Source organism: Girardinichthys multiradiatus, chromosome 20, assembly GCF_021462225.1.
Source record: "Girardinichthys multiradiatus isolate DD_20200921_A chromosome 20, DD_fGirMul_XY1, whole genome shotgun sequence".
Classification (NCBI taxonomy): Eukaryota; Metazoa; Chordata; class Actinopteri; order Cyprinodontiformes; family Goodeidae; genus Girardinichthys; species Girardinichthys multiradiatus.
Window position 1 is genome coordinate 8,820,055 of NC_061812.1, and position 21,696 is coordinate 8,841,750.

General features: G+C 37.2%; 2 protein-coding genes across 2 annotated transcripts; one reads left to right on the forward strand and one right to left on the reverse strand.

The window, feature by feature from the left end:
• Positions 1-11,809: 11,809 nt before the first annotated feature.
• On the forward strand, positions 11,810-15,559 carry LOC124857098. The gene is made up of 6 exons (XM_047348214.1): positions 11,810-11,918; positions 12,560-13,168; positions 13,256-13,366; positions 13,586-13,647; positions 14,491-14,751; positions 15,324-15,559. The coding sequence occupies exons 2-6, from the start codon at positions 12,568-12,570 to the stop codon at positions 15,402-15,404; spliced, it is 1,116 nt and encodes a 371-aa protein (XP_047204170.1). The 5' UTR covers positions 11,810-11,918; positions 12,560-12,567; the 3' UTR covers positions 15,405-15,559.
• A 2,340-nt stretch (positions 15,560-17,899) lies between these two features.
• rplp2 (ribosomal protein, large P2) lies at positions 17,900-21,034 on the reverse strand. The gene is made up of 5 exons (XM_047346651.1): positions 20,922-21,034; positions 19,107-19,230; positions 18,988-19,036; positions 18,803-18,907; positions 17,900-18,028 (listed from the first exon to the last, which is right to left on the reverse strand). Exons 2-5 carry the CDS (start codon positions 19,227-19,229, stop codon positions 17,952-17,954), a joined length of 354 nt encoding a protein of 117 aa, XP_047202607.1. The 5' UTR covers position 19,230; positions 20,922-21,034; the 3' UTR covers positions 17,900-17,951.
• Positions 21,035-21,696: the final 662 nt, after the last annotated feature.

The following is a 21,696-nucleotide window of genomic DNA, read 5'->3' on the forward strand; positions in this document are numbered from 1 at the left end:
TGTGTGTGTTTGACAATGTCTTTGAATGGGATCACTCAAGAAGCAAAAGTACCAAGTTAAATATGTAGAGCAAATTAATATTTTATAACATGATCTATCTTGGCCACTGAGGCAAGGCAGAGGTTGTTTTACTTACTGTTTTGCCCCATGCCTTCATATGAAGGAAGCATTCCCAGGCAGTAAATTTAGACTGTACAAAATGTGTTTACGTTATTCCTGTGGTTTTTGGTTTTTCTGAGCTAATTTCTGCCTCAAAGGTTTGGCTGTGTTTTCCTGTTGAACCTCGTGCTGCATTTTTGAGTCTTTTCAACTTGTCACAACTTATTGCTCAGGTTAGCGTGCCACTATTCTGATTTCTGGTTGCTCACTGATATCAAATGATACCTTCTGTGAGCATTTTAGCGTTTAAAAAGACAGATGGCTCAGGCAAGGTCGAAGCTAAAGAGAAGCTGTCATTTATAATTCATAGGGTGTTCCATGAGGAGATCAGATCCAGCCTGTCTTTGATAAAAATTTAACCCAAGGAAGCGGCTCAAAAACCACCACCCGGTCCACTCACTGTGATGCAGCAGTGTAATGCAAATCTTAGTAGAACTATAAATACCTCTGTAGCATGAGTGCTCTTTCCTTCTGACTCTCCAACTGGCGACAAGCTGCATCCCAATGCTGCAAGGGAAAGAATGGCCAAGTCTCACGTAAAAGCTCAGACAGTGAATCTCATATCAGTGGATTGGGTTACTGTACTGTCAGCAGACACTTTAATTTAATTTTCAGAGCTGCACAGACAGCAGCCTGTGTGCTGTAGTTTGCTCCCTCCAGATGCTAAAGTCACGTGGGGCTCAGCAAATTGTGTTCAAATAAAATTACCTATACTTCTTCAGTTACTGTGACAAAAAACTGCAACTTGTCTAAATACAGAACAAAGTATAAAGCAGAGGGAATGCAGTATTGTTTGGAGAAAAGTCTGTGTAATAAAGAGATTTTACAATTGATTATAGTTCAACTTTGATGCCCTAGAATATTACTTAAGGTATGGATCCCACACTGTTAATTTGCATTTAAATTTTTATAGCCTGTTCAGTAACTACAAGACTAAGATTATTAACTGAAAGAGAGGAAAATCCATTTGTCCATCCATCCATTGTCTTCCGCTTTTCCGGGGTCGGGTCGCGGGGGCAGCAGCCTAAGCAGAGAGACCCAGACTTCCCTCTCCCCAGCCACATGGGTCAGTTCATCCGGGGGAATCCCAATGCGTTCCCTGGCTAGCCGAGAAACATAGTCCTTCCAGCGTGTCCTGGGTCTTCCTCTGGGCCTCCTCCCGGTGGGACGTGCCTGGAACAACTCACCAGAGAGGCGTCCAGGAGGCATCCTAACCAGATGCCCGAACCACCTCAACTGGCTCCTCTTAATGTGGAAAAGCAGCGGCGCTACGCTGAGTCCCTCCTGGATGACCGAGCTTCTAACCCTATCTCTAAGGGTTTGTTATAGAGAGGAAAATAGAATCCAAACATTTGCCAATGGAGATAGGATGTTCATTGTTCTCTCAGCATAATACAGGATGCTGAATGAGCAAGTAAAGACATCTTGTTTTTCACAAAGTGAAGGTCTGGCCTTTTAGTCCTTCACAGAAAGAGGTTCCCTCCTTGGGGGCTAAATATCTCTACCTTTTTCTTTTATGGAGAACATACACAGAATCCAACTAACAATCAGAAAAGAAAAGAATCTTTCATATAACATTTCTGTCATAAGCCCGCAAAGACGACCAAACTCTGAGCTCCCTCTGGCCATTCATATTGAATATCACAAGTAGAGGCAGTGATATCTCGCACAGCTGCAAGTTTAAAAAAAGGTAACCAGCAGTGTAGGATGACAGGAGGTATTGTGTGGCATCGATGTCAGCACTACGTATTAAATCGTTATAAGTCTCCTAAATCCAAACCATTTGAAACAATAATGGTGAATCAAAATCTGTTTAGCAATCCTCCACAAATATAGAAATATTAAATAATTTTTCACCTACTGATTCCTCATGTCAGTAATGATTTCTGAGACAGGCTGGCTTCTACCTCCTCTTGCATGGGTCCTTTTTACAACACATAGAGATAACAAAAAGGTGCCTTAATCCTACCTTGAAATGTTTTGTAAAAGGGTTTAAAGATTCTGTAAAAAGATTATGTTTTTCTTCATGCAAAACATCAAATTTCATGTGAAAGATTTAATTAATTTATTTTGTCCAACATGGAGGAGCTCCATAGATCAATAGCTTAGGTGGGAGATTCTGTTTCCACAACAATTAGTTGTGCATTCCATAAATCTGGCCTTCATGGAAGAGTGGCAAGAAGCAAGACATTGTTTAAAGAAAGCCATTATATATATTATATACACAGCAAACATGTGGAAGAAGGTGCTGTGATCAGATGAGAACAAAACTGAGGTTTTTGGCCAACATGCAAAACGCCATGTGTGGTGGAAACCTGTTGGAAGTTGCAAAAGACTTGAGACTGGATTGGAGGTTCACCTTCCTGCAGGATAACAACCCTAAACACAAAGCTAGAGCTACAATGGAATGGTTTAAATCAAAGACTATGCATGTGTTGAAATGGTCCCATCAAAGACAAAATATAAATCCAAACAAGATTTTTTCTTTCCAAAGATGAATGGGGAAAATGCAAATATACCTATAGATTTCAAATTGGAAACTATGTGCACCATTTTGTTTCTCCTTCACAATAATACACTACCATCTGTTCATTTGTCACATAAAACCTCAACAAAATACATAGCAGTGTATGGTTGTTACATGACAAAATCTGAAAGGTTCAAGGGATACGAATAATTTTTGACTAGTCCCTGTTCAAACTACAAAAGAGCCAAAGAAAAGGTTGTGGTTTAACTTTTGTTTTACAAATATTTGTGGAGAAAAACAGAAAGTAGTAGTTTAAGGAAATCCCAAGGACGTCTTTAAAAGTTATTTTGAAATTTTAGCTATTTAAACCAAAAATAAAAATGGTTGGGTTTAACACTTCAGGACGTGTCAGAAACAAACAGAAAAAGTGTTGGAGAAACCAAGCATTGGGAACTTTTATTACATGTCAGTCGATAAATATATTCATATTTGTCAGAATATTTTAACCAGGCAGCAATGGCTTTCAAAGTACATCCAGGAAAAATACAGCTGTGCACACTTTTAATAGTTTATTTTCATAGCAATGTATAAAGACACTCGTGTGACAGAGTTTTTGACAGAAACACTGCTCTTGAAAACTTGTTAAATATTTAAGACTATTTAATTAACTTAAATAATTTAGAGGTTTCAGGAATTTTTGCTTACCAGCTTTTATTTTATCCGGTACAATAATACAATAAAAGTTAGAGTACAATAATTAGATAGTAGTTTAGGCACTACTGCTTCTACAAAACATAGATATGTTGTTGGTTGACATAAATGAAGCCATTGTATTGTCCTGAGTCTCTTTGGATTTGATTTGTATGCTGCTTTATGCAACACAAATCATTTTATGACTGGAGAGAGGTGCCCCTGTACACAGAGAGGACAAGTAATGACTCAAATAGATAAAGATTTATGACAGGTAAATGCACAGTGACTGCTCTGCTGCATGACGCCCGCTCCAGAGGTCAATGACCAAATCTTGTGGGACGAAACGTGAGTCTCCCATTTGTAAAGCTTAACACCCATGAAAAATGAAGAAGGTGACCTAAAGTATCACCAAGGGCCAGACTGCAAATGGAGCATTGCATTTAATGAGCCATGGGTGTTTTCCATGACAACAACCAACTGGGAAATTCAGAAAGTTTAATTAGTTAACTGAATGACTGAGGATTCCAGTCATCAGTTTTACACAGAGACAGGTCTGGGTGACGCCACATAGAAAACTATCTTTATTAGCTCTACTACAAGTAACTCTGTTGTGTTGAAACATTAATCTGCCCTCCTTATCAACTGAAACACTCTAATATTATTATTTCTCAAAAAATATATATTTTACCAGGAAGAAGGATTTTGACATGCTGTCAATTAACTGCTGAATATGCTGCTGATAAGGCACATTTTCTATGTATTCTTTTGTAGGTTCATCTGAATATCTCAATTACAAATATCATGTTTTGTTCTTTTAAAAACAATCTTCTAAAATAAAAGAAAAAAACACAGACACACACATTGGCTCAAATGGGAAATTTAGAGATGCAAATTAAACTAATTGCTTTTGGTCTGTGGGAGGAAGCCAGAGTAGTGATGTCAAAATGAGGCTTTTTGAAGCATAGAATCATTTTGAACCATTGTGTCATAAAGTGGTTCACTACCCGAAGGTTCATTCAATTCGCTTGGGTGACATCTACTGGCAGTAGCAATTGTTGCACCAAATGAAGCCCCGCGAATGTGATGCACCTCTTGTCTAAATAACACTTATGTATGTATATATGCGTGTTATACATATGTGTTTTTAGTAACTCATTAAAGATTCTGAGTAATTAACCCAAGAAAAAATAAAAATTTAAAAACAATGTGAACTGCAGGGGATTGATTACAGATGAAAAATAGCCATAAGGCTAATTCTGCCTTCTTTAACTTGAATTTTCATATGTTTTATGAAATTCTACTGTCCCATTTTTAAATTAACTAAAAAAAATAAATAAATGAAGTGAAACTTTTTGATTTGTCATTCATATTTTCTTTGGGAGTGTGCTTGGTGTACAGAGTGTTTTTGGACATTGTGTAATTTCTGCACAGTAGAAGGACTCAAACGGAGACAATTTCTCCAGCTTTTGAAAATACTCTTTCACAGGGAACAGAGGAGGCTGGTGTGACAAGGAACTGTTTGGCTAGGTGGTATAGGTTTGGATACAGTGTTTTTTGCTGTGCCCAGTATTTCAGTGGATCCTGTGCTCAGTCCAGAGGAGGAGCAGATAAGTATTGCTGCACATCCACAATAGCATCTGCTGTTGTGTTCTTCCATTTTCTTGCATCCTCTGCGTTATTGTCCAGAAGCTGCCACAAGTTTATACCTGGGTGGGGTGGGGGGAAGAGAAAAGGCGCCTTACATATTATATTTTCAATGACATCAATGTGGCATGACATTGTGTCTTACCTGTGGAAGCTTCAGCAGGTGCTGGCTGTGGTGCTGCTGATGTAGATGGTTCTGGTGCCGTTTCTTTCATCAAGGCCACACATTCCCCTTTTAGGCATTTTACCGCAGTGTCACAGTTGTTGGGACGGTGAAATCCAAGGGTTTTAAATCTCGGATCCAGCAATGTAGCCATGGAGTTGAGACTTGTCATCTATACACCAGATAGCTTCTCAGTCATTATTCTGTTAAAATTTTGTCCCAGTAGTTTGGCCACATCAATTGTAGCTCCACTTAGCAATTGATTCAGTGTGTGCTTCAACATACGTATTAGTGGAACTACTTTGGAGCCTGATCATATATGCGCTGTAGCATTTCAAAAGTGCTATTCCACTGGGTTTCCACTTCCTGCATCAATTTCATTAGAGGGCAGCCCATTTGCACTTGCACCTGCTGAAGGCACTCCTTGGCTGCGGTGCTGCTTTTAAAATATATGACAATCCTCCGCATTCTTGATCGGATGTCATCGAGCCCAGGCGTCGCATCAATGGATTTTTTCACTATCAAGTTGAGTGCATGGGCTTTGCAGATAGCATGCCTAACTTTTAGTATTCTGGCAGTGGCTATCATGTTTTGGGCTGTATCCATCACCAAGCATCTCACGTTTCCACTAATTCCCCACTCCTCCATTAGCTCCTGCACAACAGCTGCAATATTTTCAGCTGTGTGGCTTCTGGGGAAAGGATGGACTCCCAGCAGAGTTGTAGCTAACTGCTCATCAGCACCAACAAAATGGCAGGTAACAGCTAGATATGCATCCATATTAATGGATGTCCACATATCTGCTGTGAGGCTGACGCTGTCGGTGGTCAGCAACTCAGCCTTTGCCTTCTTCTTTTCCTCTACATACCTCTTCTCCACCATGGCCTTAACTTTATTCCTACTTGGAATGGTGAATGTAGGATCCAGTTTTGCCACAAATGCCCTGAATCCAGGTTCATCCACCACAGTGAAAAGCTGTGAGTCCTTCACTATGAAGTCCACAAGAGCTTCATCAAGCTCTTGCTTCCTGGATCCTAAAAAAAATAAAGAAAGAAAATAATAAAGAAAAGTAACTTCAATTTAACTTACAAACATTTAACTGTCATTATTTCTAATTCTGCATGTATATCTAATTTATGCTGACCTTGATTGGTGGCACGAGGCTGAGTGTTCTCATGTTTGGCTCTATAATGCCTCAGCATTGATGACGTGTTATTATATACAACAGCAGCTGTGGGCAAAGCAAACACTGCACCTGTAAAACCAAGATAACAACCCCTTACCACACCTCTTGCATAACATGATACCATGAGTTTAACACTACTGCATGGTATAGGCTATAGGCTTTCTAATGAACACTTTGAATGTACATTAACTTATTAGGTGGCACCAAATCGAAATATTCCCACACTTGGGAACGCTTCCTAGATGGTTGCTCCATGACAGAATAATCCACCAAAACTCCGAATATCCAAAAACGAGAGCTGTTCGTAACGTATAATACATGTAGAACAGGGATGTGAACCGGGGCTTGAGCCATCTTAAATACACTGAATCGTGCCAAATGTTTGAAACTCCGCCAGTCAACTCGAAGCAGTCAGCTGACTCAGTCTGAATGAAGCAGTGAAGTGGTTCACACGTCATCGGTGACGTCACATGAAGCAAGCTCCGGCCCACTGCTTCACCATAACTACCCTGTCGAGTTTGAAGCGTGCTTTGAAGCCTCGGTGTCAGGGGTAACATCACTGAGCCAGAGTACCTGTAAAGAATCCACACATGTAGAGTGAGAGCAAGCAAACTTCATGCAGAGCGACCATGGACAGGGTTCAGAGGACCTCCTTGCTGCAAGGCAACAGTGCTAACAACGGTACCAGTTGCCTTGCACACTGGTACTGTTGTAAGCACTGTTGCCTTGGTAACAACTGTACCAGTTTGCAACCCATGGTAAAACACACAAAAACAAACATTAAGGTTAAATATGTCTACCTGTACATGAAAATGCCTCAGCCAATCACATGACAGAAACACAATAAATGTAGGCATCAAGATATGGTGCAGACAACTTGCTGATGTTCTAACTGAGCATCCGAAAGGGGAAGAAAGGGAATTTAAGTAACTTAGACCATGGCATGGATGTTGTGACTAGATGGGCTGATCTTAGTATTTCAGAAACTGCTGATCTACTGGGGTTTTCACATAAAACAACCTTTTCTGTTTACAAAAAATAATATGAGAAACAGAAGATCTCCAGTGATCTGCAGTTGTGTGAATGAAAAGTTTTTGTTGATGTCAGATAATGGGCTGATTGTTTCAAGATAGTAAGTCAACAGAAGCTCAATAAACTACTTTTAACAAACAAGCAGAATACCTCCTCTGAACACAGAACTCCTGGAACCTTGAAGGAAGGCAAAAGCAGAAGAAGATTACACCAACTGTCACTCAAGTCCGCTAAGAACAGAAAACTGAGGCTATAGCAAAATTGGATTCATAAGACTGAACTACCAACAGATTGAAAAAGCATTGCTGGGAGACTCAATTTTAGTTACAACTCTTAGGTGGCTTGGTCAGAGTCATAGAAAGCATGGATTCATCCTGCCTTGTTTCAATAGTCCAGGTTGGTGGTAGTGGTGTAAAAGGATATTTTCTATCACTCTGGGCCCCTTATTATAAATTAAGCATAATTTTGAGCAGTGGAGTGTACATGAGCTTGGTGGATGTCATTCACCAAGTCAAATGATCAATTATAATTAACGTCATGTAAATAAATGACGGACTAACTGTAACAATGATGCTACCTGTAGCTATTAGCTAAACATGCCAAATTAGCATAGCGTGCCGCTGGTGTTTCGTAGGTCTGCGTTTTCCCATTGATATGCTTGACATAGTGAATGATATTTGACTTAGTGAATGATATTTGACTTAGTGAATGATATTTGACTTAGTGAATGATATTTGACTTAGTGAATGATATTTGACTTAGTGAATGATATTTGCCTGCTCAAGCTCAAAATGCCATGAAGGAAGTCTAACCTGATGTGAAACGTAAATTGTTGAATCTGTGTTTGATTATTCTGTGGCTTTCTCAAGGACCTGGATATGTGACACAGAAAATACATTTTGGAATTTAATTTGAATTATAAACTGAAAAAAATTATATTTTTGGGAATTAAAATGTTATATTAAAATGAATTTTGGGAATTTCAATTTTGGAACTGAAATTGAATTATAGAACTGAAAGTGTAAGTAGTCAAACAGAATTTTCAAAACAAATACATTCAGTTTCAAACCATTAAATTCAGATTCAGTTTAGTAAAATTCATTTTTAAACCAATGCATTTAATTTTAGCTTACAAAAAGCTTACAGATTGAGCCTGAGAAATTCAAATTCAGTTTCTGATGGCACAGTGTCTGCCCATTGGGCAATGTTTCCAACACCAAGCCACAAAGAATTAAGGCAGTTCTTAAGGCAAAAAGGGGGTCCAACCCAATGTTAACCAGGTGAACCTAATAGAGGGGCCAATGAGTGTTCAAGTCTTTAATCATTGATAAGTGTGACACCCCATGGAGATTCTTGGATACTACAAACAATGTCTTGTAACATCTGAACCCACACTGGCTCTTTCATTTAATTCTACTCAATCTATCCTAAATGGCACAAAAAATACTAGAACGGCCTGGAATATGTTGAATTTGTCTCCACAGTTTTAACTATAAATAGCTCCATGTTGCAATATTTTATCTATTTCTACCACTAGTAGTTCTATGTATCTGTTACTATATATACTTCCTGTATTAATATTTAGAGTCAGAAATATATATATTTTTTCTTTTGCATTTTTGTCAGTGAGAATTCTAAGACAGAACAGCAAAATCTTGATTAAATGGTCAAGGTCTTGCCTTTTTCCCTACTATCATTCCTTTTATTTTATTTTAATTAAGTTTTTACTTTGTGAACATTAGTTATTACAGATTTAAACCACACCCTATGAAGTAAAAACACATGCGCCAAATAATATCTGTTTATAGACAAACCTACTCTCAGTTGTAGACAGCCTGTATATGAGAACACGTTTGCTTATGGTTTCTACGAGTTTACAGTTAATCAGATAAGACTTTACTCACAACCTTTGGTTTTGTGGTTCATTTAAACTGTTGGACAACACCTGTAATAAACACAGTATCTGACTGAACAACAGGCCAACTGTTTCTCGTAACCAACCCCTTCCATTAAATGACAGATGTCCTTTCAGGAGTAGCAGCAAACTACTTCCTGGTCACAAAAAGAGATGAGTGGAGGAAGCTGTTTTTACAGGAAGTGCCTGTGGTGATGTCATTGTAGCTTCACTTCAATGGTATGATGGTAACTTTAGACAGGGGTCCTGCTTGAAAACGACCATTCCTCTAAACAAGTCAAACCTGGGCTGAATTATCCTATTCTGAATAAAGGTGTCTTCAGATGAATAACACTGGTCAAACCTGAACTGGGTTATTTTAAAATGAAAAAAAGAGAAGGTTATTTTTTAAGTATTGAAGTTGGAAACCTGAACTCCCTGTGAGGTGGTCTTAATGTAAAAAATATAGAAGAATGAACTTGTTTTTGTTTTGCAAAAACAAATGAGGCTTTCTGGAATATATCATGTAAAGAAACTCCATTTACTGTGGGTGAATCTAGCCAAGATTTGACAAATCTAATATTTTTTATTTACAAATGTGCAATTACAATAAATAAAAAACACAGCTAGGTAATGAAGTTTGGATTTCCACAGTAGGAGTTCACAAAGTTTTTAATTAGCATACTGAAAAAGCTATTTCAGCTTTTTTTTTTGTTTATTGGGTCACTGATATCATACAAGGCACAACTGGCATTAGTAAAAAGGATAGAGGAACAACTTGATAAATCTCCATATAAACTCTGAAGCAGTTTGAGTGGCACTTACGTTTCAAGGCTTTCAGGTCTTCCAGGGGTTCACAGCCTTACATATTTGAACCATACTTTGATGGACCATCAGCCATGATAGATACTGTCCTAGATGGCAAAACTAAAGTAAATGGGGACAATGATCATCTTCAGAACTTTTGTACAGATCTGTTGAAGCTACCTGTTGAAGTTTCCATCTCACTGGTTTCAAAACATATATGCCAAACTGAATAAATGCAATATATTGTGCATCTTAAATAGATTTGTCATTTGCTTTTTGTAAGAGGCTTTGCATCCAGTCTGATATATACTTTAACCTACATACACAAAATCTCTCTTTCTGACTGCCAGAGATGGGATGTTTTTTTCTTCTTCTACTTCTTCCCTCTGATGTTAACTAGAGCTTGGCCTGAAATGATCACTGCACATCTTTGATACTGAAATCTGGCCGTTCCAGTTTGCCCTGGCCTTCTTCTCACAATATGCTTCCATGCATTTTTTCCTGCCAAATTTTCCTAAAATCAATTCAGTATTCTCACATACATTTCTGTTTTTTGCAGCTATGTAAACATCTTTGTGGAAGGAAATTTGATTAAAACAGATCAACTGCCCTATATATTTGGTTGAAGAATGCAATTTTCTCTATGAGTAAAGTTTTTTATTCAGAAGTCACCATTTTCAAGTTCCAAAAGGAACATAAGTGCAATCAGAACTCCAAATGAGAAACTTGATAGACTTTACAGCAAACCCGACCTTAAACTCCAAAATGGCAATTGAGCAATTAAAAAACTGACAGCTGCACAAACTGCATAAGCAACATTTGCATTTTCTATCTCTATAAATCTTTTTCAACCATCATAATAAAAAACAATCAGAATTTGCTGCAGGACTTTGAAGTACAAAAGGCACATGGACAGGGAAATCCTGCTATTTTTTCTGACTTGCAACTAGAAAATTGTTAAATTGTGCTCTAAATAACTAATAGCTAAATTACTTCAGAGTACCATTAACTGCAGCCTAAGTGTCACCAGCAAAACAAATAGAAAAACTGACCATGACATGCAGTTCTTATGGTAAATGGCCGGCACTTGTATAGAGCTGTCTCAAGTCCGAGGACCCCAAAGTGATTTACACTGCAATCGGTCATCCAACCATTAATACACACATTCACACACTGTATGACAGTGGAAGGCTACACTGTAGCCACAGCTGCCCCGGGGCATACTGACAGAAGTGGGGCTGCTATGCAGTCGTCACCACCAAGGCCTCTTGCGGCCATCAGCAAGCAAGGTGAGGGAAGTGTCTTGCCCAAGGACACAGTGACTGAGAGAGACAAAGTGGGGCTTCGAACCGGCAACCCACCGGTTACAGGACGAACACCTACTACCCCCATCCCATTGTCTAATGATGACAAAATGTGGTTAGTTGATTTTACAGACAAATCTGGGTAGAAGTCCTATGAAATAGCATGACACGAAAAGTAAAAAACTAAACATATTTAAGTCAAACTGCATTATAAACACTCTAGAGTAGGTGTAAAAACATCAAGAACTTAGATTTTGAACCAGGGCTAATCTAAGGACAGATTTCTTTAAAGCAGGGAAATAGCCCTTTACCAAAGGTCAAAGGGAACCAACTTTAGTCTGATTTCAATCTAAAGTTTTCTTTTCAAGGAAACAAGCTGAGCTTTGACTTCCTGTAAAAAGTATTATTACACTGCGCAGCGAAAGAGAAACTATAAACAAGGGCTGACTCTGACGTGTAATGTAAATCCGGAACACATATAGATGAAAACCAAAAAAATCCCCTGCCGTCGTTGCATGTTATTTCAGGTGTTGCGAGAGGAACCAGAAGTGGGAGGAGCGCCGGGCTCGGTGAGCAGGTAGATTTCGGTGTTCATAGCACATAAAACTCGACCTGAGGCGAGTAGCTTCAAAACCTGCGATCTGAACATTTCTTTACGGATAGTTACCCGACTGTATCGGCTTAGGGTGAGTTTACTGGCAGAGTAACTTGAGCTTGACCATAAATACTGTTTTGTTCCTCTTACTTCTTTGACTTTTAAGCAGTAGGCCCATTTAAAAACGCCTCTTTATGTATACCGCGTTAATAACATACTTTAGCATAGCTTAATTGACAACAGTTTTTCTGTTTCATGCACATTTTAATATGGTTTTGGATAGTAGATAAAATATAATCAGCAATGCATGAGCTGTAGCCTATGTTGTTTTGGGATCTTAACAATTTACTGCTTTGCCTCAGAAATGAGACCAAATTCATTCAGTTTTTTAAGTTAAATTTCATGCTTGATACTGTTTATTAAAACCAGCATTAGGATAGGTCAACATGAAAGCTGAATCATTTGTTTTAGATAAATACAGTTTGACAATCTTAGAAAATGTTTTACAAATTATGAAAATATGTATAATTATTTAATAGCATTAATAAATGTTATTTTTGACTGAAAACGACTTAAATCAGATAAAAACATGGGATGTTTTCTTCTTCTTCTTAGAGCCCACCATGGGAACAGAGACAGAAAAACAAAGACCTGCTCACGGCCAGATAATCTCTGTGCCCCATAAGGACACAGTGCGTCTTCTGGAGGTTTACGTCAAGCGGAGCCTCAGTCTGAATGATAGCAGTCTGAGGGCAAAGCAACCAGGGAAGATGGAAAAGTGGGTGACCATGTCCAAAAATCACAGACGATTCTCCAGTGATCCTTCACTTCACTTGGACGAGGGATTAAATCACAGTGAATGTGATATGCTTTCTGTGGTTGAATCCCAGACGAATGAGCCTGAAAGAGATCCTGAGGAACCAAATAAACCAGAAATCAAGTCAAAGAAGAGCAAAAAGAGCAAGAAACCCTCATTTTGGAAGAGTTTGCTTGGCATATTCTCCCAAAAGAGCAATGAGGACAAAGATGAAGATCAAGACTGTCCATCAGAGGTGTTTGATGATTCTGAACAATCAACTAACTGCCTGCCCATAACGCAGATCTCTTTACAAAAGAAATCACTGAGGAAAAAGTCCTTAAGGAAGAAATTGTCTAAAAGGCTGTCCCTAAGATCAAAAAGATCTGGCAAAGATCTCAACCCTACTGATATCACTGGAGTAGAAGGTAATTGTGACAGAAATGTAGATTCAAATACTAACGTGGTACTGCCTTTGCAAACTGCTCATTAACAACCAAATGTCTGTTTAACAGCAGTGATCAGCGTCACACCAACATACTCCTACTATGAGAAAATGTCAGAGGAATTTGAAAAAATTGTCCATGAGGTCAAAGAAAAAGAGGAAACTGAAACTCTTTCGGATGGTAAGAAAAAAGTTATATTTGCTATCAGCTTGCAGCTGTAAAAAAAAGTGTAGTGCTGACAGCATATTGTGAAAAAAATGCTGCAAATTTGAAAGTACTGAAAGCAAATAAATTAACAAATATATAGTAGAATTATCATATAAACAAATTTTTGTGTAATAGTCAAAACCTGTTCTGCAGAATAAAAATAGTTGGTTTTTTTTTTGTGTTTGTTATCAGACGAAGTTATCAGCAGAATCATTGCTTTGACAAAACAAGAGGGTGATGCCATTTATGACAAGGTGGGTATTTCCTTCTGGTATCAGTGAAAAAGAATGAGCTATTAAAAAAAAAAAAAAGCCGTTTTTTATGATTATTTACCAAGGATAAGAGCTCACTGAGGTAAATATACAGTAAGGCTATGTTTAGTAAGAGAGCAATGGGCATGAAAGCAAAAAAAATAGTATAGTAAGACTTTATATTAAAAGGTCACAGAGTGGTATACTTTTAACATGTGCTGTAAGTTTTATTATTTGGTTTTTTGAAATCCTCCCTCTATACCTCTGTCCATTAGAGGTCTGTTTTTGTAGGCACAACAAAAGTGACTAAGAGGAGAAAAGGAGGAAGAGCTCTATATAGTTGAGTCAGTCAAGCTTGCTTTAAAAAACAACTGCAGGTCATGTGACTGTTGTGCTGTAATGTCTGTTGAAACTCATAAACATCAGTGCACAGGACAACAGTAGAATCAGTTGTATGTGGCTTGATAAATAATGTGATTTAATGATGAAAAGTGACATTTCATATACTTAAATATTGCAATTTTTACTCATTGATCATTTTTTGCTTTTATTTTTCTGATGCAGCGTTTTACTGTTTATCTTTGTTACTTAAGCTACTGTTTGCAGATATTTAATATCTTCTGACAACTCAAGGTTCACACAGTAAAATGAGAATATCATCCATTTATGGAAGTGAATATAAGCTGCCTCACAGCTTTCTGCTGCCATTGGCTCCAAGTAGTAACTATTAACCACACTGATGGAATCGCTTTGGTTTGCAGTAAACAGATTAGCTTTGCTGCGTAATCGCAAGTAGGTCAAAACATATTTTTTTTCTGATAGCTCTGTTGTCTTTATCTCCTCCAGCTAAAAGATAACCCCACCCTGAGCAACTTTTTCCAGGGGTTGTCTTACTCCTCCTTCCAGAAGATGGCAGATGCTTTCCTGGAGAAAGAAGCAACACCAACCCACACGCCTCCCAGCGTGCTACCTACAGCACCTGAGCTGGTCAAACTGGCCTTCACTCTTGACTTCACGGCCAGGATAGCTGGGCTCTCCAAACAAAACATGGGCCACATAACTTGTCTCGGAAACCGTTATCTGTTGGACCGATTTGAATACAGACAGGTGAGAATGCATGTTTGCTGCAGACACCTCTAGTTTTCTTGTATTTTGATAGTTTTCAAGCATAATGAATGTCGTTATGAATTGTATTTTAAAGAATTTTCTGTAGTGAAAATGTTTAAAAATGTGTAGAAATCAATAACATGAACTAGTTAAATGTTTATACTGCTATTATCTTATTGTCACAACCAATTAATTTATTAATTTCTGTTAATTCTGATGATCAAGCTTACAGCAAATAGAAACCTAAAATTCAATTAAAAACCAATAAAAAAAAAAAAGGAAAATGTATATCAGATGTACTAAAATTAATGAACCTTTTGATCATTTCTGATGTTCTTATTCGAGATGCACCTGTAGAATAACTGTAGACAAATAGACTTGTCTGGTCTGTCATTAAAAGGGCTTTAAACTGTATGAACAGCCATTTTGAAACCCTAACTATTTAAAACCTCATTAAACCCTGACACCAGAAACCGGACCACATCTAATTGCAAAGTACAAATGTAAGAACATAACAGTTGACAAACTGACAGTGAACATTTTGTTTAACTATCTTTTCTTGTTTCTTCCAGGCATGCACAGACCATCCATGGTCTGACAGCGAAGATGTAGGAAAATGTATATCAGATGCTCTAACAGACAAAATACACTGAGGTCTGGCCAACGTTCAACAGATGTGACTAAAGATGTGCATAAGCTCCACTTTCTGAACATTTTCTTAAAGGTTAAGAAGCTATTCAACACATGCTTAAAGAGTCTTGCTAAGCTGTGACTAAAAAACCTGTTGAAATGTGACACAAGTAGTTTCCCGCCAAAACAAATTCCTTGTATGTCCAAAAACGTACTTGGCAATAAAGCTTTTCTGATTCTGATTCTGTCACTAGGAAGACCAGTGTCCTGATGGTAATCTTAGTGAGCCCACTTACGTACTGAACTGTGATAGTGCTGTTAGATTCACAATTAGATGCTTGTGTAAGGCACACTACTGTAAAGTAAGACTGTAAAGCTTTTTCTCGCCAAATCTGAATATTTGTTGATATGTAACAATATATAGAAAAAATGGTGTGCAGTATTTTATTCTGTAGCTATAAAAGCTGTATTACATTGAGCACTTGTTAAATATTTATTGTCTGTTTTAAAACTGTGACTTTTATGAATGCTGGCATTCATGTCAACCCCGTTTCTTTAAATGCTGAAAAAATGTTTTATTTCTCAATAAACATTGATGCCTCTCTAACATGGTTTACAGCTCATTCACTGACAAGTAAGCAGGAAACAAGCTAGAACTGAAGTAAAGGTTTTATTCTCATATTTGAGGGGGGGGGGGGGGGTGCATTATGTGAGATATGCTGCTTCCTCTCCTTTGTGTGGAGAAGGTGAAGTCTGTCAAAATGACTCAAACTTTTGAAACACCTGGAAGATAAATATCTGCTTAGACTTGTTTTTGTGAGATAGGAATTTTGGGTTTTCATGAGCTGTATGCCAAAATCATCCGTATTAAGACAATAAAAGACCTGAAATATTTTAGTCAGTGTGCAATGAATCTAAAATATATGAATGTTAAATTTGCATCATGACATTATGGACAATAATGAACTTTATCACAATATGCTAATATTTTGAGAAGGACCTGTATGTGTTAAAAGGGATTTTATCGACTTACACAACTCTATAGCGTTCAATCAAACTGGGCTTAGGAGCCCCGCAGGTGTATAAAAAAGTTATTTTGCATTATTTAAAACCTATTTTTTGTTTTAGTTTTTGATTCATTAACCACACAGATAATTTTAACACGAAATTATGAGTTTTAAAATGTTTCAGCCCCTCCACCCCAGAAGATACAAACAAAGGGAAATCACTCCTCATATCCTAAAACAATAGCTTGAAGCATGAGAATGTTTTTGAAGCCTTTCTGTGTGAAATTAGCATGTCATGTTAACAATTGGAACCACATAATAAAATGTGGCCTTAACCGAGACGTTACAGGGGAATAATGTTAGAAAATGTCTAAAATTTTACCAAATGCATACATGGGTTACCATGACTAAAGTGTGCATGATGGCTCCTTACTGCAGAAGACTGTATATCATACCAGAAATAGTTGTGTCACAAGGGGAGTTTTTGTTTGCGCTACTATGCAACACAGACACTTGTATGCAGCAACGAAAATGGCAGAGACAAGTGGATATTGTGTTAACTGCTTGTACAAGGAGCATAATTCACTGCACTATGGCAAGAACTTCAATAAAATGCTTAATGTAATGCAAGGCTGAACTATAACTCAACTTAAAAATGTTTTGTTTTGAAAAATATTTCCACAATAATTCCACCATTATTCAGGTGATACATGAAAAACACATTGAAAAAAGCAGGTATGGAAAATCACAGATTGCTCAACTGACCAATTAAATACTTGCACAATCAAAATTGTGCTCGATTGTGTGATCAGTTCCCAAAAATGAATTGTCAAGTTGATATTGACTCACATGCCACACCACAAAGTAGGTTTCTGGCTGTAAAAACACTGGAGTTTAAAAGAGAATTAGTGAGGGCTACATTCAGACCTCAAGTTCTGTACAATATGTGGACTCTGCTTTGAAACTATACTTTTGATTTCAAATATTTGGCCTTTATATCTTTACTGTAAGAAATATGCTTTGTGAGCACTGAAAATTTCACTAATTATATCTAGAGACCAGCCATCAATGCAACCACTTCTAATTTGGTGTTGTAGAACTGGTTTAAAGGGTTTCCAGTAATAATGCCCAAATGACTGGAAATTTCAAATCCTTCCACCTTGATGAGTCAGAATATAGAGCAAACAGGCATAGTTAAGTATGTTTGCTTTTTTCTCTTCAAACTGCAATTTTGAGGTCTTAAAAATCCTCATGTGGTCTCACAGCCTGACTATGCAAACATGCAGAGACAGGATAGCTTAATGGTGTCTTGTTGCTCATTCTCAACTATTAATAGTAATAGTATTTTAAGGACATTAAAGACAAATACTGTGATGGATTGGCGACCTGTCCAGGGTGTACCCCGCCCATGGCGCTTAGACTGCTGGATATAGGCGCCAGCGCCCCCGTGACCCACTATGGAATAAGTGGTATAGAAGATGAATGAATGAATAAAGACAAATAAACATTTATTTTTGTAAACCTTTTACATTTTTATTGCTTTTTATACACAGAGAAGTTTGATTAATCAAAGAGTCCAAAGCCCATGTCTTCGTCTGACTCTTCAGATTCCTCTTTCTTCTCTTCTTTTTTCTCTTCCGCTGGAAAAGAGATTAAAGCCAGAGGTTCAACACAGAGATAAGTCATCAAAAATACAAAGCTGAAGCAGAAACACTTAAAAGTACAACACCTCAACATATTTTAAATTTCCAACCTGTTTTGATATGTATGGAGCCCGCGAGGGGATATGGGAGAAATTTTTTTCTTATCCGTTCGCTCGAAATACTTTTGCGTTCGCTCGCAAAAGTTGTTAATCACCTTGAGAAAGCTGTGCATTTTGGAACAGCAGCACAGATGACAAACTGCTCACAAAACAAACAGCACTGATATGTCATTGATATGGTTTATTTGTCATATGCAGGTTAACATGCAGTCAACAATGCGATTAAATGCTTAGGATAAGAAGAACCGTTCAACTCACTATAAAAACAAAAGTGGCGAGCAAAAAAAGTACACATCATGCAGCAGTAATAAGCAAACAAAGTGTCACAGATGTGGTTTCGTGCAGTATTATTGTTCAGTAGTTTAGTAGTTTGACAGCTTGTGGATAATAACTGTCTTTAAGTCTGATTGAAAATCATTTTATTTAAGGCCGATTTCAAAATAAAACTCAATAAATCTCAAAAACGGGTCTCCCACAAAGTATTGCAAGATAATGCAAAGACTATTGCGTGAGAACGCAAAAAGTATAGCATAGGAACGCAAAAGTATTGCGTGGGGACGCAAAAGAAAAAAATCCCTCCATGTCCCTTCGCGGGCTCTGTAGGTATGCATGTTCACGTTTACTTCTGTAAAAAAATTAACAATATACATACCAGCAGCAGGTGCAACCCCAGCTCCAGCGGCCCCACCACCACCAGCAGCAGCTGCCGGTGCTGCTACAGCACCACCTGCTGGTACAGAGGCTAACTTGGAGAGGCCTGGAAATATGAGAAGAAATGTTAGTTAACATCCATCTATAGCACAAACTGCAGAGCTGCGAAAATTATAGCATCCTCACCTGAATTCATGACTTCATTGACGTCTTTCCCATTCAGCTCACTAACGACCTAATAAAAGAATAAGCTTTTTACCACATGGCACCTGTAAACAGAACTTCATCAAAAATATATTACATACTTTATTCAAGCGTTCATCATCGGCCTCAATTCCCACGCTGCTCAGGATGTCCTTAATGTCTTTTGTAGAGGGTTTGGTGTTTCCCCCCAGAACAGCGAGCAGGTAAGCGGCCACGTAACGCATTCTGGAAATAACAATGTGAACAAGCTGTGTGTAAAGTTAACCACAAAGCACGTGAGCTCAAAAACCAAAATAAATTATGTATTAAAACTCACAAGATCCCATGGCCAAAGTAAATCAAGACCTACAGTTAAAGACCTAAATAGCCCCTTTAAAATAAAATAATTTCCTACACATGTGAATCGTGGTTCATTTGCAATTATTGAACACTGCAACCTAAAGCTGCAGTATTTTACAAATCGTTGTTTGGTGGAGGCTGATGTCAGACCATCACTGAGAACATCTTGCTATCAAGTCAAATTAAAAATTAAACTTAGTTTGGTAAATCAGCCTGAAAGTAAAGAGATAGGTGTAATTTTTTTTCAACCTAACTAGAATTTATAATGGCAATTAACAATTACATCATTATATCAAAAGATAGAAGAGGTTTTAAGACTGAGTGATGTTTTAAGTTCTTTTGGGCTCCAGCTTGCACTTTTTACTTGTGTCCCCTACATATACTCTTCCTAAATCTATTTCGTAGCTCTAAATAAACCATTTTTTGCCTTAACCATGGTACATGGCTATTGTTTTGTTATAGTTGAAGGACTTAATTAATTGTGAAGATAAAAAGCAAAACAGCACAACACTTGAATAACTTGTTTTAAATTTATGTCATCTGAAAATGTGCAATACACTCTATTCACATTTATTTTGGACCTAATCCTAGTTTAGATTCATTGGGAGCTCTGATCAAACTTGAATTCAGGTGATGGATATTTATTGGAGTCATAAAATCACATGGTCATGCAGTAGACCATGAGTGGACTATTGTGGTTAGTTGTCAAAGTGGGTAGCCCTGGCAGATACAAATCGAGGCATGGTTGGTACGTAGGTTTTCGTTCCAGTCGATGGATTTGCTAAAGAGCTGCTGGCTGCAAAGTCCCTTAAAAAAAATGCATCTTCATTCTTACAGAGGATTGAGGTTTTGAGAATTTCCATGAATAAAAAAGCACTCAAAACTAAATTTCAACAAGAAAGATTTGATCTGAATATTTTTGTTTTATCCCACAATGTTCTAAGTTATTTAAAAAGCTTATAATTTTCTACAGATACAAACATGTCCTTTGGGCTGAATAATGGACTATTTTAATTAAGTGATCCATATTTATTCCAACCACTGAAAAAGAAAATCGAAGAACATTAGATCAAGGTTTTATGGCAATACCTTAAAATATGCCTCATTTTTGGGCCAAAGTTTGTTTTTGTTTTAAAACTTAAAATTAAGTCTCTCAGAAATACACAAAGCGTCCGAGTCCTGTACATTTTTAATAATGATCATGTAAACACGCAGGAGCGCATTTAATTTTAGCGTAGCTAATATTAGCTTTTTTTGCGGTATACTGCAAATAAGCTAAACTGAAATCACATACCTCCAAATACACTATGATGAAAATGTTGGCGGTTGTTTTTGATAGATACAGCCTACCTAAATGATTTACAAGCGTTAAACCGTGTTATTTATGCTCTGTAACACAGCTAGCAGAGGCATGTCGCCATGTTTTCCAACTACTCTCGTTTCTATCTGCGCAGCAGGACACATAGGCAGATTCATCACAATTTAAACAAAAAATATAAGTTTGCGTTTTATTAAAACACGAAAAGGCATAAAGTGACCTACAAAGCAACGTGTGCAAGGCATAAATTTGGACTTACTTTTAAGTCTAAACAGACACGAAACGTCGGTCACGCTAAGAAATCCGGAAGAGGGTGGGCGGTAATACCGGAAGTTGAAAAGGACTTGAGCTGTCAATTTGATTGGTTGGTTTGTATACCAGAAAAACTACGTCAAATACACATAAAGCAGGGGCTAGTGGGCTCTAGCTCCTGTTTACAATAGTATAAGTTTTTTTGTTTTTTTTTATTTAAATAAAACTTTTGTTCTGATAAAAACGTTTTTTATTAGTAAATAAAGCCATTTGATTTATATGTTTGCATGTGTTCCTGTGAGAACAGTAATTTAATTAATACCCCAAATCATAGCATTATCACAAATATTTAACTATCTTTAAATTTTAACTCTAATTATTGTTCAAAAGTTTTTTATTTTAAAATTTCACTACATGCTTACTTCTCCATTATTGTAAAAAAAAAAAGACTTTTATCATAACAACACAGTGATCATGCCCCCTCTAAATTTGTGAAATAGTTTATACCCATTTCTACAAATATTCTTATATAACACAAAAATTCCTTAAAAATAAATGACTATTTTTATTTTAAACTCCGTCAAGTACTACCAAACAAAACATGCTTAAACTAAATCATTTAGCTTTTAATATTTAATAATTATTCTCGATGCCCGAGAATTATTATAAATCGTTTTTTACTCAGAAAAAAATGCAGAGCAGCTACTATATAAGCAGATATAGATATAGACAGAATACCATATATAAGTTCAGTTATGGATACAGATTTTAAAAATAAGCAT

Excerpts from the sequence above, each read along its gene's own strand:
- LOC124857098 (XM_047348214.1), top strand. The coding sequence starts at position 12,568 with ATGGGAACAGAGACAGAAAAACAAAGACCTGCTCACGGCCAGATAATC. Across the intron at positions 13,169-13,255 it reads TGATATCACTGGAGTAGAAG|CAGTGATCAGCGTCACACCA; the intron begins GTAATTGTGACA and ends TCTGTTTAACAG. Across the intron at positions 13,367-13,585 it reads AACTGAAACTCTTTCGGATG|ACGAAGTTATCAGCAGAATC; the intron begins GTAAGAAAAAAG and ends GTTTGTTATCAG.
- rplp2 (XM_047346651.1), bottom strand. The coding sequence starts at position 19,229 with ATGCGTTACGTGGCCGCTTACCTGCTCGCTGTTCTGGGGGGAAACACC. Across the intron at positions 19,037-19,106 it reads ATGATGAACGCTTGAATAAA|GTCGTTAGTGAGCTGAATGG; the intron begins GTATGTAATATA and ends TTCTTTTATTAG. Across the intron at positions 18,029-18,802 it reads TGGGGTTGCACCTGCTGCTG|CGGAAGAGAAAAAAGAAGAG; the intron begins GTATGTATATTG and ends TCTCTTTTCCAG.